This window comes from Chrysemys picta, chromosome 9 (assembly GCF_011386835.1).
Source record: "Chrysemys picta bellii isolate R12L10 chromosome 9, ASM1138683v2, whole genome shotgun sequence".
NCBI lineage: Eukaryota > Metazoa > Chordata > Testudines > Emydidae > Chrysemys > Chrysemys picta.
The window spans coordinates 62,330,529-62,347,945 of NC_088799.1; the positions used below are offsets into that span (position 1 = coordinate 62,330,529).

At 48.7% G+C, this 17,417-nt stretch overlaps 1 protein-coding gene across 8 annotated transcripts in view; it reads left to right on the plus strand.

The window, feature by feature from the left end:
- ARHGAP36 (Rho GTPase activating protein 36) overlaps nt 1-17,417 on the plus strand; it is an 82,444-nt gene that overhangs the window by 41,244 nt on the left and 23,783 nt on the right. For 7 of the 8 annotated variants that reach the window (XM_008175188.4, XM_008175190.4, XM_042853345.2 and 4 more), the window contains 3 exons: nt 1,111-1,306; nt 4,034-4,089; nt 7,367-7,517. In XM_008175188.4, coding sequence (XP_008173410.1) covers nt 1,111-1,306; nt 4,034-4,089; nt 7,367-7,517 — 403 coding nt within the window. The remainder of the gene's footprint in view (nt 1-1,110; nt 1,307-4,033; nt 4,090-7,366; nt 7,518-17,417) is intronic. The other variant, XM_042853346.2, reaches the window with a different exon arrangement.

Here is a 17,417-nt window from a genome sequence, read left to right on the forward strand (position 1 = left end):
GGGCCATTTAGGGATCTGGGGCAAAAATCTGTCTGGGGATTGGTCCTGCTTTGAGCAGGGGTTTGGACTAGATGACCTCCTGAGGTCCCTTCCAACGATGATATTCTATGATCCTGGACCCTGGCCTGATCTTGGTCAGGCTGTCTAGGCACTACTGTAATGTGAATAACTAAATCCAGCACATTGTACTGCCAGGAGATCACTTAATATATCGGATGAATCTGGTAACTAGCCACTTTCCTGCTGTCCCTGCTCCTGACGAAGCCAGTGTGTCAACAAGTTGGCTGGTGCCTCAAGCCCATGATGATGGAGATGGGCCTCCAGGGAGTAGCACCCAGCCTAGAAAGGCATTTTCTGATCCTCCTGCTGCTGCTGCATGGGGGTGGGCAAGGGCAGGCAGACCTGTTGGGGCTTCTATGGGTCTAGGGCAGAGGGAGCAACTATTACCTTGTCGTCACCCTGGAAAATTAAAATGGGGGGATATGGGAGCCAGCATCAGCCAGCAGCCCCCACAAGGACTCCAGGCCATTGAGCCTCTCCAGAAGATACTCCAGCCAACCGGGAAAGGCAGAGCAGGGGTAGGGTAAGGGGGAAGTGACTCTTGGCTCCATGGGAAATTTCACTCTGAACAGGAGTTTTGCTGGAGTTTGCTTGGAATTTAGACTGAGGCACTAGCAGCTCTGGCAGCAGTAGGGGTGTGTATAGAAGGGGGAATTCCAGCAGTGGCAGTGTGTATAAACAAGGGTTTGTCTGCACAGCCACTGGCAGCGTGTGTCCAGTGTGGACAGACGGACACATGCTAGCTGTGTTCGAACTAGCACACTGAAAATAGCAGCGTGGCTGCAGCAGCACTGGCTAGCCACCCAAGTATGTACCCAGGGGCTGGATGGGCTTGTACTCAGAGTGCCTGGGATGGGAAAGCTCCCTCTAGCTTCTCACTTCCCTTGCTCACCCTGGGGTGGCCCATACCTGGCCTCTGTATTTTGTTGGCCAGTGTATGGAGTCTTGTGGGGGTTCATTTTAGCACCGAGGTTCTGGGATTTCTGAGGGCACCAGGGGTTTAAGAACTGAGGGCTCCGGGCACCTTGTCACCTCTGTGTCTGATTTCAGGGGGGAGTGTCTGTGGACTCCATCACCGATTTGGGTGACAACACCTCCAGGCTGCTGGAAGCTCTGCAGCTGTCACATCCCAATGAGCTGGATCTCAGGAGAACCTTGGAGAGGAACAAGACGTTGAGCCTCAATCCCATCTACAGGCAGGTCCCGCGTGTTGTGGACAGATGTTGCCAGCACATTGAGGCATACGGTAAAGAAGCTTTTCCCTCTAACCAAAGGGATTCCTCGAGAATAATGAAATGATGTCACGTTAGGCCCCCTGAAATCAGCGACAAACCCCCAGTGAGCTCAGGGAATAGGCCTGGTCCTTACCTTCTGAGCTTTGGTTTGCTTGCTTATAGCCAAGAAGCTCTATCCTGTGGGCTAGCCTTCCCTTTTGCCTCTCAAGGTGGGTGCAGCTCAGGCCTGCAGAGAATCCTAGGCAAGGCTTGGTGAGGATTCCACCTTTTTATTCTTATGAATCTCATTTTTCTCCCATTTAAATCCCTCTATCCATCCCCCTGCTAGAAGTGGGGAGGAGACAGAGCCTCTCCAACTCCAAGGCCCATAAGAACCTCCCTTAGGGATGGACAAACTGGCTCAGAGTCGCCCTACAAATCTTCACCCCTTTGCTGGATCCAAACCAAGACCTTTCCCGAGTCTCTGATGCTGTTTGAGGTTTCTCTAGCCCCCAAGATTTCTGCATTCATTGATCAACAGGAGACATTTTGTGACATTCCAGGGTACAGTCCAGACTAATGAGCAGCCGTGTCACCCCTGCCCTGCAACCCTGGGGTGCCTTACAATGTCTTGTTGAAGTAGCTCCCATCTGGGTCCCTCACAAACAGCCTCCATCGTGCAAGCCACACCTGAGTGTCTGTGGGTAACGGCAGCCTGCCAGCCACACTGGGTTACACTCTGGCTCTCACCAGCCTTGGTTATACTGCAGGGTGTCCCCAACACACCCCCAGTCTTAGATTTTTTTCCCATAGAAATGTATGTCCTGTACTGCCCAACCCTCTCTTGGACAGGACAAGTTATATTAAATCTGTTAATATTAAATCTGTTATTCCTTAACTTGGAGGTTAAGTCCATTAATGGCTATTAGCCAGGATAGGTAAGGAATGGTGTCCCTAGCCTCTGTTTGTCAGACAGTGGAGATGGATGGCAGGAGAGAGATCACTTGATCATTACCTGTTAGTTCACTCCCTCTGGGGCACCTGGCATTGGCCACTGTTGGTCTGACCCAGTATGGCCGTTCTTATGTTCTTTAAGAGAATAATATACACACAACTTGTCACCGCAAGTGGAGATGCCCAGACACTTCAGTTTAAACACAGTGGATTAGATAAAACAATAAAACAAGTTTATTAACTACAAAGAGAGAGATTTTAAGTGAGTACAAGTAGGCATATAGGAGGCATAAAAGTCAGAAATGGCTACAAGAAAAATAAAGATAAGACATTTATTAATACCTAACTTAACTACATTATCAGAGGGGTAGCTGTGTTATCCTGGATCTGTAAAAAGTGACAGAGTCCTGTGGCATCTTATAGACTAATATGTCTGTTAGTCTATAAGGTGCCACAGGACTCTTTGTCGCTTTTAACTACATTAGAATCAAAGCAAAGTTTTCTCACCACATGCTTTTGGCAGTCTTACTGACCAAACTCTCTAGATCAGGACCTCTCCCTCAGAGTCCAACAGCTGCTTCCTTTGTCGCTTCAGGGCAGGGAGGGGATGTCTTGTGGTGTTTGTTTCTCCCGTTTATAGTTTCAGTTCCTCTCTTGACAAACATTTCCAGCTGAGAACCAGGAGTCAAAGAGTTGATGTAGAAGGATGTTCCCTGCTGTTTTTTTCACCTGTTTGAACTTCCTTTGTCTTTCCTTGCTGCTTGATGGTTCTGTTTATGGCTTAAATGCAATTTAAGCAGAGCACACATTCCTTTGTTTAGGACAGACCTGTTTGCCAGCTTCTGTTTGGGCAGGACTATGGGGTTTGGAACTTGTGTCAATTTCACTATACGGGTGAATTGTATAACTTTACATACCATGTTGCCACACATATTTTAGCAGGACAATACAGAGCAGCAAATTATGGGTTTTCAGATAATACCTTACGAGGCATAACTTATACAAACATTATTACAATAGTGTGTAGGTGTGAATACAGGGGTACATTTGGTCTCACTTGCATAGCCAAGAGAAACTGAGTCACTAACCCCCAATTTTCAAAGCTCTGTCATGTCACCTTTGCAACACAGCTCAGGTGTTAAAAATTACATCAACCTAGTTACATCTGCTCAGGGATGTGAAAATGTCACACCCCATAGCTCCGTAGTAAGCCAACCTAGCCTCTGGTGTAGATGCAGCCAGGTCAACCTGGCTACTGCTGCTCAGAGAGGTGGATTACTTATATTGATGGAAAACCCTCTTCTGTCACTGTAGGAAACATCTACACTATTGTGCTACAGTAGCACAGCTGCAGAACTGTAGCTCTGTGACTCTAACGCCTGTAATGTAGACATAGCTTCAGTTCCACCAGCCGAAGACATCTCTAGAGCTACTCTCAAAACCATTCTTTGTCCCCAAACTCAGTTTGAGTCTGGGCAATGCCGCCCCTGGCACTCAGATAATAGAGGAAGTAGCACAGGCTGGAGGCCAGGGACCCAGGAGATTCAGGGAGTGGTTAATTAATTGCAGATGATACCCTGGGGACGAAGGATGGGGTGGCATGGAGGTGGCAGATTGTAGGACAGCACAGGGAGAAGCCTTTCATTTACTGACTCTTCATGAGTTAACAGAGTGAAGCAATGTCTTCCCTTGTAGCTAAAGGTAAAGAGCCCAGTGTTCCACATGGCACAGACCAGTCAGGGCTGTGGACAAGTAAAGAAATTCATTTGAATACAGAGCTGTTTACAAACCTATTTTTCTTTCAGGACTCCAGACTGTGGGCATTTTCCGTGTTGGAAGCTCTAAGAAAAGAGTTCAGCAGGTAGAGTGCCCAACTCACCAAACAATCTGTATAGGTGACAGGTGCCACAGGGACCTAGAGGGAGAATGGGAGATGGGAACACAGACTTGCCTACTCTATAATAAGAACCAGATTTAAATGTGGCTGTATCCTGAGCTGTAAGCCCCATGTGCTGTAACACATTTTATTCTGGCTTGTGTGCTCAGCAAAAAAATGGTCTCCCCATGTGGCAAGATCAGGAGTCCCCCTGAAGGATCTGCCAGGGCTAGAAAATGCTTCCCTGAGCCAGTTATACTGTATCTCTTCTCTACCACACAGGCAAGTTAAAAATCAGCATGGATGGTGCTGGGAGGCAGTTGGGAAGAGGCAGTCAAGGAGAGAAAAGAAAACACAATATAGGAAACAGAGTAAGAGGCTGGAGTGAGTCTGTCTCCTGTGTATCCAGGGCAGCTGCCCCTACAGTCTCTGTGCCCAGTGCCCATGAGAAGTATGTGGAGAAGGAAGAGAGAATGGAGTGAGGAGTGGGGGGCGAGAGAAAACGGGGTATGGGTGAGAGCATGGGAAGGAGAGAGGAAGAAAGTGGGGTATGGCCCAGGGAAGGAGGGATGAGTACAAGACAATGAAGGGAGGAGACGAGACTCAAGCTTAGACACTTGAGAAGATCAGAAAGTGGAGGAGAAGGAAGCCAGAGTATGTGTGAGGGGTAGAGAATAAATAAAGTAGGGCTTGGAATACCGGAGTCTAAAATTATATTGACGTAGTCCTGCAGGAGCAGAAAACGCAGTGCAGAGGCTGGACCTAGGAAACCAGTGACAAGGACTCAGAGGGAAACACAGGCCTAGATCCTTGGGTCCAGCTGAGCTATCCTGGAGGCAACTGGGGGATGATTTGGCCCTTGCCATAACTTAGAGCTGCCTTGGGGCTACTCTAACTTACTTTGGCTCATAACAACTGGATTGCTATGTGCTGTGGCCATGCCTCCATCATGCCCTCTACTCTGGGTGGGACTGTGAAGGGTTGGTGTAGCTGGCTCCATGCCAGCTGGCAATTCCCCTATGTAAGGTGAATCCCAGCTAGTCTTTCTTCTGATATGTGGCCCAAAGGTGATTTATTGGGGCCAGAGACATCACCCCTACTATGTTCTTCCACCCCTCTCTTTATTATAATATTTCTTGGAACTGATTCATAGATATTAAGGCTAGAAGGGACCACTCTGATCCTATAGTCTGACTTTCTGCATAACACAACCCAGAGAATTTTACCTGTGATTCCGCATCAAGCCTATAGCTGTTAGTTGAGCTAGAGCCTATCTTTTAGAAAGACATCCAACCCTTACAGATTTCAAGTGATAGAGCATCCACCATATCACTACGTAAGATGTTTCAGTGGTTAATTATCTTCATTATTAAAGTATGTTCCTTATTGTGAATTTGTCTAGCTTCAACTTCAAGCTATTGGAATTTGTTCTGCCTTTGCTACATAGACCCCCCCTCTGCTATCATAAGTGAAAAATGTCTGGCCAATAGAATGAATGACAATTAAAAAGGAATTCTTTAAATACTTCAGGAAAAAAAGAAATCCTAGTAATGTTATACATAGGGAAGGTAAGATTGTCAATAATGATGCAGAAAAGGAAGTATTCTATAGATATTTCTGTTCTGTATTTATAGTCATATTCATACAAATATTTTCTATTCCAACATTATCTAGACAGGAGGTTAAACAGCTACTACTGAACATAAACATTTTTAAATCTGCAGGATCAGATATCTTACCTAAGAGTTTTAAAAGAATTGACTGGGGAGTTGTTTGAGCCATAATGTTGATAATTAACAAAACTTGGAATATTGGGGACCCAGGTATAACTATTGGCTGGTTAGCCTGGGCAAACCAGTGGAATGGCTGATACAGGATGTCACCAGTAAAGAATTAAAGAATGGTAGCATTGTTATTTTAGCAATCCACATGATTCTGTGAAAATAGATCTTGTCAAGTGAACTTGACGTGCTTTGATGAGATGGCAAGTTTGGCTGATAAGGGAAATTGTGTTCACACCATATACTTGGACTTCAGTAAGGCATTTGAGTTAGTGCCACACAACATTATATTTAAAAAAACAGTACCCTACAAAATCATTGCAGCCCATGTTAAGTGGATTAAAAACTGGTTAACTGATCTCAGAAAGTAATTGTAAATGGGGAATCAGCATTCAATGGGGATGTTACTAGTGAGGTCCTGCAAGGATCTGTTCTTGGCCTGATACTATTTAATATCTTTATCAGTGATCCGGAAGAAAACATAAAATCATTGCTGATAAATTTAGCAGGTGACACAGAAATTGATGGAGTGGTAAAAATGGGTACAGGGCAGTTGTACAGACTGATCTGGATTGCTTGGTAAACTGGGCTCATTTGAACAATATGTTCAATATGTTAATACAGCCAAAATCTAAGGTCATACATTTAGTGCCAAAGAATGTGCATCACACTTACAGAATCGGGGGGAGGGGAGGGGGGGTTACATCCTGGAAAGCAGTGGTTCAGAAAAGGACTTGGTGGTCTTGGTGGATAGTCAGCTGAACATTAGTTCCCTGTGCAATTTTGTGGTTAAGAGGCTGAACGTGATCCTTGGATACATAAGCAAGTCAATGTGTAAGATCATCACTGACAAACCATCTGGTTCTTGTATCCACAGTTTAAAAAAAAGATATTGAAAAAATTGGAAAGGGTTCTGAAAAGAACCAGAAATAATTTGCTGGCTGGACAATCTGCCTTAGAGCAAGTGACTTAAAATGGTCACTCTATTTAGTGTATCAAAGAGAAGGTTAAAAGCTGACTTGATCATAGTCTAGAAGTCTCTGCATGGGGAGAAGATTCTAACAGCAAAGCACTCTTTAATAATAGCAGACAAAAGCAGATCAAGATCCAATTGAGCCAATTAGATCAGACTAGAAAAAAGTGCCCATTTTTAAGTGGGGTAATTAACCATTGGAGCAATTTCTCCATCACTTGTCACCTTCAAATCACAATGGGTGTCTTTCCAAAAGATATTCTCTAGTCCAACCAGCAGCTTTGGCCTGAATTACACAGGAAGTCAAACTAGATGATCATAAAGGTGCCTTCTTACCTTAAAATCTATTAATCATTCTGTGAACTGAACACACTCCAATCCCCTTCACTTCAGTGGGAAATGCATGCCCACAGCCTTCATGGGGACGGGCCCCAGACTGCTAGATGGAGGAGTGACTGATTGCTATTTGCCTTTTTCCTTTCTTTTTCTCTTTTTCCCATTATTTAAGCTGCGGGAAGAATTCGACCAGGGATTTGATGTTTTCTTGGATGATAGTTATTGTGTCCACGATGTGGCAGCTCTGCTCAAAGAGTTTTTCCGGGACATGCCTGATTCCCTGATTCCCAAGGAACTCTACTCAGCCTTTGTCAGTACAGCCTGTAAGTAGCCAGAATCCCAGCACCCCAGGACCCACTTCACTAGGCTGGGGACTAAGGGCTGTGCTTGAGTTTCTTTTTTAAAGAACAAATCTGTAAATCAATGTAGTTCTTATTAAAGTGATCGGCTAGTTACTGGGTTCAATACAGGAGTAGCTGGAATAGGTCAGACTAGATCAGTGGTTCTCAATCCACAGCCCGTGGGCCACTTGCGGCCCAATCAGCACACAGCGGCAGCCCATGTGACAGCCTCAGGGCCATACAGGTAGCGTATATATTGTGTGGATGCGGCACACATAACACAGAGAGCTACATATGCAGCCCACAATGATAAATAGCTTGAGAACCACTGGGCTAGACAAACTCATGGTCCGTTCTGGCTTTAAACTTCATAACTTGACAAATAATATCATGTGCACCTGTAATTCAGACAGCACTTGTGCAAATTCCTCCACACAGCTCTGTCACTGGCAACCCTGTCCACAGCCACAGCTCTCCCCAGACCATGTTATTTTAGTCCTGGAACCCCCATGCCCTTCCCAATCCTGCTATTCCAGCCCTCGCACTCCCATATGGCTTTGCCAATGCATCTCAGTGCTGACTAGCAGCACTCCCTGTTATTCACTGGTTCTGGATGAGACCAAGGCATGGTAAATTAGACATGGCTTTGCAGTGTGGTATGACATTTCTAAAGGTCATTTTAATTTGGAGGTCCCCATGCAGAGACACCTCCTCGAGAAGCAGGGAGGTGAGAGTCCCTCTCTATACAGCTTGTACACAACCAGATCTGCAATCTTACAGTGGCTTCTTGACATCTTCTGGTGTCCTGAGCAATAAGCTAAAGAGATGTCAGCATCTACCTATGGTATTTGGGTGACCAGTTCCCATTAGAAGTAATGGGGCTTTGGCAGCCACTCCCTCTCTCTGGCTTTGGAAATCTCAACTAACGTGCTGGCTGCAAGGTAAATGAGCAGCCGATAGGAGGTGACTTTTGATGGCTGAAGGAACCAAGCATTTTTGTACAGTAAATGTAGAGTACGGATGTTGCCTGCATGATACTGATGAAAGTGATGAATATGGGGAGGAGGGGGTTTTCAAATCCCCTTCCTCCATGTCCTACTGTAGCAATATTGCCAGGAAAACGAGTTACCAAAAACCTCGTCCCATTGGCTGATAGCCTGTGAGATATATCTGAGAACTGCTGCATTGCAGGAAGCCTGGAGAAAAGCTTTCCAACCTCTCGTTCGGTTGCGTCAAGGAAACAGTAATGATGCTTCTAGGACATTTCATTACACTGCAAAAGCACATCCCATTTCAGCAGCAGATAACGATTATCTGGAGAAACCTTTGTGAACTTTACTCCAGCATTGTGGGGCTGTGCAGCAACTGGGGAGCTGGCTCTATCCTAGGATAATGTGATCTGAGATGAGTTGCCTGAGAAAGCAGTGCATGGATGAATTCAGGAGTGCAGAAACACAGTTTGCATGCTCTGGCTAGAGCTGTGAAGCTGGGGATACAAATAGAGAAGCATTTAAGGAGACACAGAGCTTGATTCTCAATTTATCCCTGCACTTGAGGCAGGGAGCAAGTGAGTAGAAAGGGGATGTGATGTTTTGGGGTCCAACTCAGAGCAGTGAAGTTGCCACTCTTACTTCTGCACTGCTGCCTGCAGAGTTGGGCCCTCAGTCAGCAGCCGCCACTCTTCAGCTGCCCAGCTCAGAAGGCAGCAGCGCAGGAGTAAGGGTGGCATGGTTTGGTATTTTCACCCTTACTTGTGCGCTGCTGCTGGCTGTGCTGCCTTCAAAGCTGGGTGCCCAGCCAACAGCTGCCGCTCTCCGGCCACGCAGATCTGAAGGCAGTGCAGAAGTAAGGGTGATAATACTGTGACTCCCCTAAAATAATCTTGTGACTTCCCTGCAACTCCCTTTTGTGTCAGGACCCCCAATTTGAGAAACACTAGTCTCTCCCCTGTGAAATCTATATAGTATAGGGTAAAAGCACACAAAAGATCAGATTTCATGGGGGAGACCAGATTTCATGGTCCATGGAGTGTTATTCATGGCCGCGAATTTGATAGGGCCCTACCAATAGCCCAAATCACATAGCTAAAGAAGGAGGAGTCATTGCTCCACATGCTGATCACTGCAACAAAGGTTGTCTGTGGCAGGGAGGTATGGAGAAGGGACAGGATCACCCATGCTCCAGCTAAGGGTACATCTACCTTTGTGCTGGGCGGTATGATTCCCAGCTTGCATCGACGTACCCCCGCTAGGTCTGCTCAAGGTAGCACCTAAAAATAGCAGTGTATCCACGGCAGCATGGGCAGTTGCAAGGGCCAGCCACCTGCTTACAATCACACCTGCCCACCTGGGTATGTACTTGGGCAGCTAGCCCAAGTTGTTCCCTGTCCCACCACGGACACATTGCAAATTTATCCCATATCCCAGCTCCAATGTATATGTACCCTGAGTCTTCAGCTTCTATCTGCAGGGGAGTTAGCAATGATTTTCCCCCTCTTTGCTTCCTCAGTTGGAACATATCCTCATACTGAGGCTAGTTTTACTGGCCAGGAATTTAACAAGCTTAACCAGATTACATCCCAAATACAGGGGAAAGAGGCACTTCTTTTGCCACTGTATGGAACCCTGCTAAGCCAGGTCATAAGGTCATGATATCACCAGGTACCCCCTTATATGATTGTTGTGCTAATGTGTTGCCATTATAGATCCTGGTTGAATTTGCACCAAAGAAACATCTGAGCAGCCAAATGGGTATGGGGGAGGGGGCAGTACTGAAACAAACTAACCAACCAAACAACCCACTCACCCACCCACCCACCCTTTGGAAACCATACAGGAGTCCTGGAGCTGGAAGTATCGCTGCTGCTCTCTGAGCCAGGCCCCACACCATCATAGGCTAGGTCTACACTACCCGCCTGAATCGGCGGGTAGAAATCGACCTCTCGGGGATCGATTTATCGCGTCCCGACGGGACGCGACAATCGATCCCCGAATCGACGCTCTTACTCCACCAGCGGAGGTGGGAGTAAGCGCCGTCGACAGAAAGCCGCAGAAGTCGATTTTGCCGCCGTCCTCACAGCTGGGTAAGTCGGCTGCGATACGTCGAATTCAGCTACGCTATTCACGTAGCTGAATTTGCGTATCTTAAATCGACTCCCCCCTGTAGTGTAGATGTACCCATAGAAGCAGGCCCCCGGGCACAGGCTCCTGACATCTGTTACTGTGACGGAGCAGGGAGCAGGGCGGATTTGACCTGGGAATGTAGCCTGGGAGTTACATTGAGATACCTGAGCTGTAACCTGAGCCAGGAAGGGGGGTGGGAGAAGTGACACCTTCTGCCAGGGAGACTGAACAAAGGAGAGGAGGAGCAGAGGGGGGGGGGAGAGAGCTGCTGGAGTGATTTTGGGGAGTTTTCAGTTTTGGGCTGGGAGGTGCAATGCAGGGAACCCAAGTTGGGGTCTAAGCTCCCTGCACTCCCCAAGAGGACTTGATTGAGGGGTCCTGGTTGTATCTACAAGCTCTGCTGTAGACTGTGTTCCTGTTATCCACTAAACCTTCCGCTTTACTGGCTGGCTGAGAGTCACGGTGAATCACAGGAAACCGGGGGTACAGGGCCCTGAGTCCCCCACACTCCGCGACAGTTACCAACCCCCTCTAGACACATGTAGAGAGTCCCTCTCCCATGTGGAAGCCCGTGTACTCGCAGGAGGTCAGAGCATCCCGGGAGTCCCCTGATTAGTGAGGCAACCTGGAGAATCCCATCCCATGTAGCAAGGAATCTAGAAGCCTGGAGAGTCCCAGCTGGAGTTCCCAGGGGCTTTTGGGGCTTCTAGGTTCTCCACTCCATGGCAGGGAGCCTGGAAGTGCTGAGGGCCCAGCACAAGATGGGGAGCTCTCCAGCCAGATGCCTGGAAGCATTGGCAATACTGGGAGCTCAAGCTGGGACTCTCAGACTTCTAGGTCCCTGCTCCATGGCAGGGGGACTCTTCAGTCTTCCCCTCATTCCAAGGGCTCCTAGGTGGTCTGCAACTCCCTAGGGGCAGCCCAGAGCATCTCCCAGAGTTGGGGCAACCAGATGCTGAATTTTGTTTGGAATAATTGAAGTGCAACATTTTGGGTTTTTCACAAGACATCTTCCAGGAATATCTGTTCCTCGGGAAACATAGAAATGTCTAGTTTTTGTTCTATTTGGAACAAAAGCCTTTTTGAAATGTAGAATTTCCCGTGGAATAGAAATTCTGAATTCTAAAACCAGCTCCAATCAACATTCCCTTTACCTCAGCCCTCTCTGGGGCACACATTGCAGACAACCTGCCCCTTTTAACAGGGACCCACAATCCCTTATTTCCCTAATTTCCCACAAACACCCCCCTCCCCAGTTCTGGGCACATGCCCTATTGTTCCCCTCCCATTGGTCCGCATGGGACTGAAGCACCGCGCTGGCAGGGTGGAGCAACTGGGCATCTGGAGGTAGAAATACTCGCACACTGATTCTCAGTTCTTACTGTCACCCTGCTCTGTGGGTGAAGGCTGCTATGCACTGATCAGAGCCTTGCCTCACCTTTAGTGCTGCACACATCCTACTGCTGCGGCTACTGCAGCAAAATGGTTTTGTTTACACTCTGGTGACATTTCACTCCAAGTTCAGTCATTCCGTCTTCCCTGGGAGGTTATAACCTGCAGTTACTGTCAGTCGCGTGTCTTTGATTGCTAGGGCATTGCTCCAGCTCTGCTGCTGCACATGTCCCTTCACTTCGAGCCCATCCACATGGGGGCATGACTCACTCCTCCTAAAGCCTTGCCATTCAATTTTGGCAGTGCAAGAGCCTCTGGAGTGGGAGAAACAGCCTTCTTCACACTGAGGATCCTCCCTGAGCCCTTCTCCCAGCCCCCAGCACAGGATGGGGACTACGCCAATGTCAGGGTGTGACCAGAGTGCTCTGTGCTACTAGTACTCTCTGCTTCCCAGGGCCTGCAAGCAGGCCACAGGAAGTAGAGTGGTACAAGTTACACTGGGAGTCAGGCAGGGACTGCGGAATTCTTCCTGTGACTGTAAGAGCCTCCCTCTGCCAGAAGGTAAGGGAGTCTAGCAGTAAGCTGCAGCTGGCCTGACCTGCTCAGTGTACCCCAACTCACTATTGCTATAATCTGGTTCTAAAATACCATCTACATCATAGGCTGCAATTCCCACCGTCTCTCACAGATGAAAGCATGCCAACAAGTCTCTAAAAGGTGTCATGTAACATGTCATTGGAAAACTAATCACTCCTGGCTCATTAATGTTCTTGTGGGATGTATGTACGGTCAACCCACAACAGATTACACAGCTGTGCTGCAATTAATGACTAAAATGTATTTAAAGCAGGCAGGTCATTGGGGAGTTGATAAACAGGTTCTTTCAAGACAAAGGAATAAGGGTCCAGCTTGTATGCATCTCCCATGTAAATTGAGCAAGGTGGAACAAAAGACAAAGGAAAGCACATGTTCATTTCAGGTAAACAAAGCCAAAAAAAATGCAAGTGAAAGAAAGGCATCACTTAACGAACTCAGTGGGGGATGGGGACTGCACCCCCAAGAAGCCTGCCTGCCTCTGGAAGCAGGGTCAATGAACTTGGAGAAAGAGACTTCTCAAAGGTTTATTGGGCTCTACCGAGAGAGGCAGAGAACTCCTCCTTTATCCTCCACCCAAGGAGACCAGGAAAACCAGCACCTTGCACTCTGGGGAGCCTAAGAGCTACTCAGCCATGGCTGGAAAGGGAAGATTGGTGAGGAAACCACCTGGAACAAAGATTGTAGCTTGCTACACTGGGGCTGAGCCATTAGAAAGTGTATTTTTACTTCTGTTTGTTTGTAACCCTTTCGATCCTTATCCCCTATACTTGAACTCACTTAAATCCACTCTCCATTGATTAAATGTTTGACTTCGTACCAAAGACAAGTCAGTGCTTTGATTGAACTGAAGTGACAGTCATGACTCAAGATTACAAGCTGCTGTTTCTGTCTCATTAAAGGAGCAGCAAACCTAATTACTTCCAGGAGAGTCCTGGGCAATGCAGGGAGACTGTCTGGCTGGGGGAAATGTGAGAGCGGGGGATGTTGGAGTCACTCTGCAAACAGGAATTGGGCAGAGGCAGTGTGACTTGTATGCACGTACACTGGCTGTTGGTATCTGGGCTGTAAGCCACTGCAGCATAGCATTTAAGTCATGCCATCTTTACTTCCGTGCAGCTGCTGGTGGTGGCTCTGCCTTCAGAGCTGGGATCCCGGCCAGCAGCTGCCACTCTCCAGCTCTGAAGGCAGCACCACCACAACCAGCAGCGCAGAAGTAAGGGTAGCAATACCGCAACGCCCCCCCTCTACAATAACCTTGTGCCCCCCTCCCACAACTCCTTTATGGGTCAGGACCCCTAAAATTACAGAATTGTGAAATTTCAGATTTAAATAGCTGAAATCATGAAATTTACAATTTTTAAAATCTTATGGTCATGAAATTGACCAAAATGGATCGTGAATTTTGTTGGGTCCTAGCTAGGGTGACCAGACGTCCCGATTTTATCGGGACCGTCCCGATATTTCCTTGTTTGTCCCGCGTCCCGACCGACGTGCGGTCGGGACAACCGGACAAACAAGGAAATGCCCCGAGCCTCGAGCCCGGAAGTGCTCGCGCCCCCCCCCCCCTGCCCCGACTCCGCCCCCTCCTCCCCCGATTGGCTCCCTCCCCGAATCCCCGCCTCTTCCCCGGGCTCACCATTCCCCCTCCCTCCGCAAGTGCTGGAGGGAGGCCCGGGAGACTCAGAGGCAGCGCGGGGCCGGGGTGAGTAACAGTCCGGCCTGGCCCAGTGCAGGCAGGACTCAGTTGGGTGGTTGGGAGAGGAGGGGGGCGACCCGCGGGGCCAGGCGACGGGGGAGGAAGCGGCCATGGCGCTCGGCGGCTCTGGCGCCCCCGAACCCCCCGAGCCGGGGCCTGCAGCAGCGCGTACGCTGGGCCCAGCCCCTGGCTAGGCACGTCTGGGCTGCCCAGCTGGTGCTATCCCGCGGCGGCCCCGGGGCGGAGGCATCGGCAGCCCAGCCCTGTTCGTTCCCCTGCGGGACGGGGGGGCTGGGGCCTGCTGCCCCCACTCCGGGGCCGCCGCGGGATAGCACCAGCTGGGCAGCAGCCCAGACGCTGGCCAGGGGCTGGGCCCAGCGTGCGCGCTGCTGGGTCCCCGCAGCAGGCCCCGGCTCGGGGGGTTCGGGGGCGCCAGAGCCGCGGGCGCCAAGCGCCATGGCCGCTTCCTCCCCCGCGGCAGTGGGAGCTGCAGCAGCGGCTGCTCCCGAGTCCCGCTGCCCGGGGGGGAGAACAGCCGCCGCCTGGCCCCGCGGGCCGCCCCCCTCCTCTCCCTACCGCCCGACTGAGTCCTGCCTGCTCGGGGCCAGGCCGGACTGTTACTCACCCCGGCCCCGCGCTTCCCCTGAGTCTCCCGGGCCTCCCTCCAGCACTTGCGGAGGAAGTTTTTTTTTTTTTTTTTGGCCCCGCCCCCCGCCACGCCCCCCCACGTCACCCCCCCCGCCAGGCCCCCCCCCACGTCACCCCCCCCCCCCCCCCCGCGTCCCGATATTTGTCTTTGGTGATCTGGTCACCCTAGTCCTAGCTATTGGGGTGGCAAAGGCCCTCTGACTATACTGGGCCCATTTGGACAGACTCTGACACCTGCATCCCCACTGAATCATCAACCCCAATCACTCAAAAATCACGAGAGTGGCTTAAAAATCAGGAGATTTCTAAACAATACTGACTATTGGTTTTCCTTTGCCTTCTGGTCTCTGAGCCTTTTGCCTGCATTCAGGTCATATTTTCCAGGTTTTCTTTGCAGCCACAAAGGCTAGAAACTTACCTACTTTAGCAAGATAGGAACTGCCTGACTGGATCAGACCTAGGATCCATATCATTCAGTATCCTGTCTCTGACAGAGATCAACCACCTGCTGCTACGGAGGAAGGTGTAAGGACCCTCGAGTAAGCAGATGTGAGATAATCCGCCCCATGGAGCTCTCATTTTGATCCCTAATAGTAAGAGATTGGTTTAAACTCTGAAGCATGAGATTTAATTTTCCTTCCAAAACTTGTTGACATTAATTATGATAACTCTTGATATTCCTGTTGTCCATATAAATGTTCACTTCTTTTTTAATCATGTTAAATTATGGCCTCAATGACTTCCTGTGGCAGCGAACTCCACAGATTAATCACATATGTGAAAAAGTCTGTCCTTTTAGTGGTTTTTAATTTTCCATCCTTCATTTTCATTATTGTCCCCTTGGTCTGGTTTTGTGATACAGGCAAATTTTGCAACCTGCTATATCTAGACCAGTCAGTATTTTATATACTTTTATCATGTACCCTTTGATTCATTTCCTTTCTAAGATAACAATCCCAATCTTTTCAGCCTCTCTTCAACTGAGAGTTTTTGATACATTTGATCTTAATTCTCTAAGCTTCTTATGGACACAGGGTGACCAATACTGCATGCAATATGCAAATGAGGCCACCCTATATAGAGGCATTCTAATATTCTGAGTATTACTCACCATCCCATCCCTTATGCATCCTAATATCTTGTTAGCTTTTTAATCTTTTTGGTTTAGACAATTTTAAGTGAAAACAGATTATTGAATAAATGTAAAATGCATAACTGCATAACTAAGGTAGTGGCATGAAGCCTTGGTTAATGAGGATTGTAAAACACACAGAAATCCTAACAGTCAGTGGCACAGCAGAGACTAAAACTCATGGTCTCTGGGTTTTAGCGCAGTACACCTTCCCCAGAGCTCCTGGGAAGGGGGAGGAGGAAGAAAAGATGACTGTCTCTCAAAAATGCATGGCATTTGACAAGTTCTGTGGTAAATGAAAGACCTGGAGAGGAGTGAGCATCCTGGTCTACACTACGACTTTAATTCAGATTTATCAGCTTTAATTCGAATTTATCCTGTAACCGTCCTCACAACGACGCTTCTCAACTGTGAGGGCTGCTCTCATCTTGGTTTTCTGGCGTTTCAGGGCAGGGGACAGCAAGTCACAAAGTTCCATGAAAGTGCCCTTACGCATGCGAAAGTTCCGCAGCCACTGGGAATCGTCCCACACCTGCAACACTATGCGGTCCCACCAGTCTGTGCTTGTTTCCCTTGCCCAGAATCGGCGTTCCATGGATAGAATCTGCCCCATTAACAACATGATCTCCAAAGCACCGGGGCCCGTGGTTTCACAGAATTCTGTATCCGTGTCCGTGTCCATGTCCTCATCATGCTTGTCGCTGCACTGCCGCCGCCGCTGCCTCCTCGCCTCGTTTTTCTGGTCCTGGTTGAGCATAAACTCCACGAGAACGCGCGAGGTGTTTACAATGTTCATGACTGCTGTCTTGAGCTCAGCGGGCTCCATGCTTGCCGTGGTATGGAGTCTGCAGTGTTCACCCACCCAGGAAAAAAGGCGCGAAAATGGTTGTCTGCCGTCCGTTGCTTTCATGCAGGGAGGGAGGAGGGAGGGAGGAGGTGAGGCTGTACCCAGAACCACCTGCGACGATGTTTTTTGTCCCATCAGGCACTGGGATCTTAACCCACAATCCCAATGGGCGCGGGAGACTGCGGGAACTATGGGATAGCTATGGGATAGCTACCCACAGTGCAACGGTGCAGAAATCGACGCTAGCCCCGGTACTTGGACGCACACCACCGAATTAATGTGCTTAGTGTGGCCGCATACATTTCGACTTTATACAACCTGTTTTTCAAATCCGAATTATATAAATTCGGATTAATCCCGTAGTGTAGACATACCCTGTGACACCGGGCAGCCCTGTGAAGAGACAGAGAGCAGTTTCTCCCTTCTTGCTATGTTATTTACAAAGGCG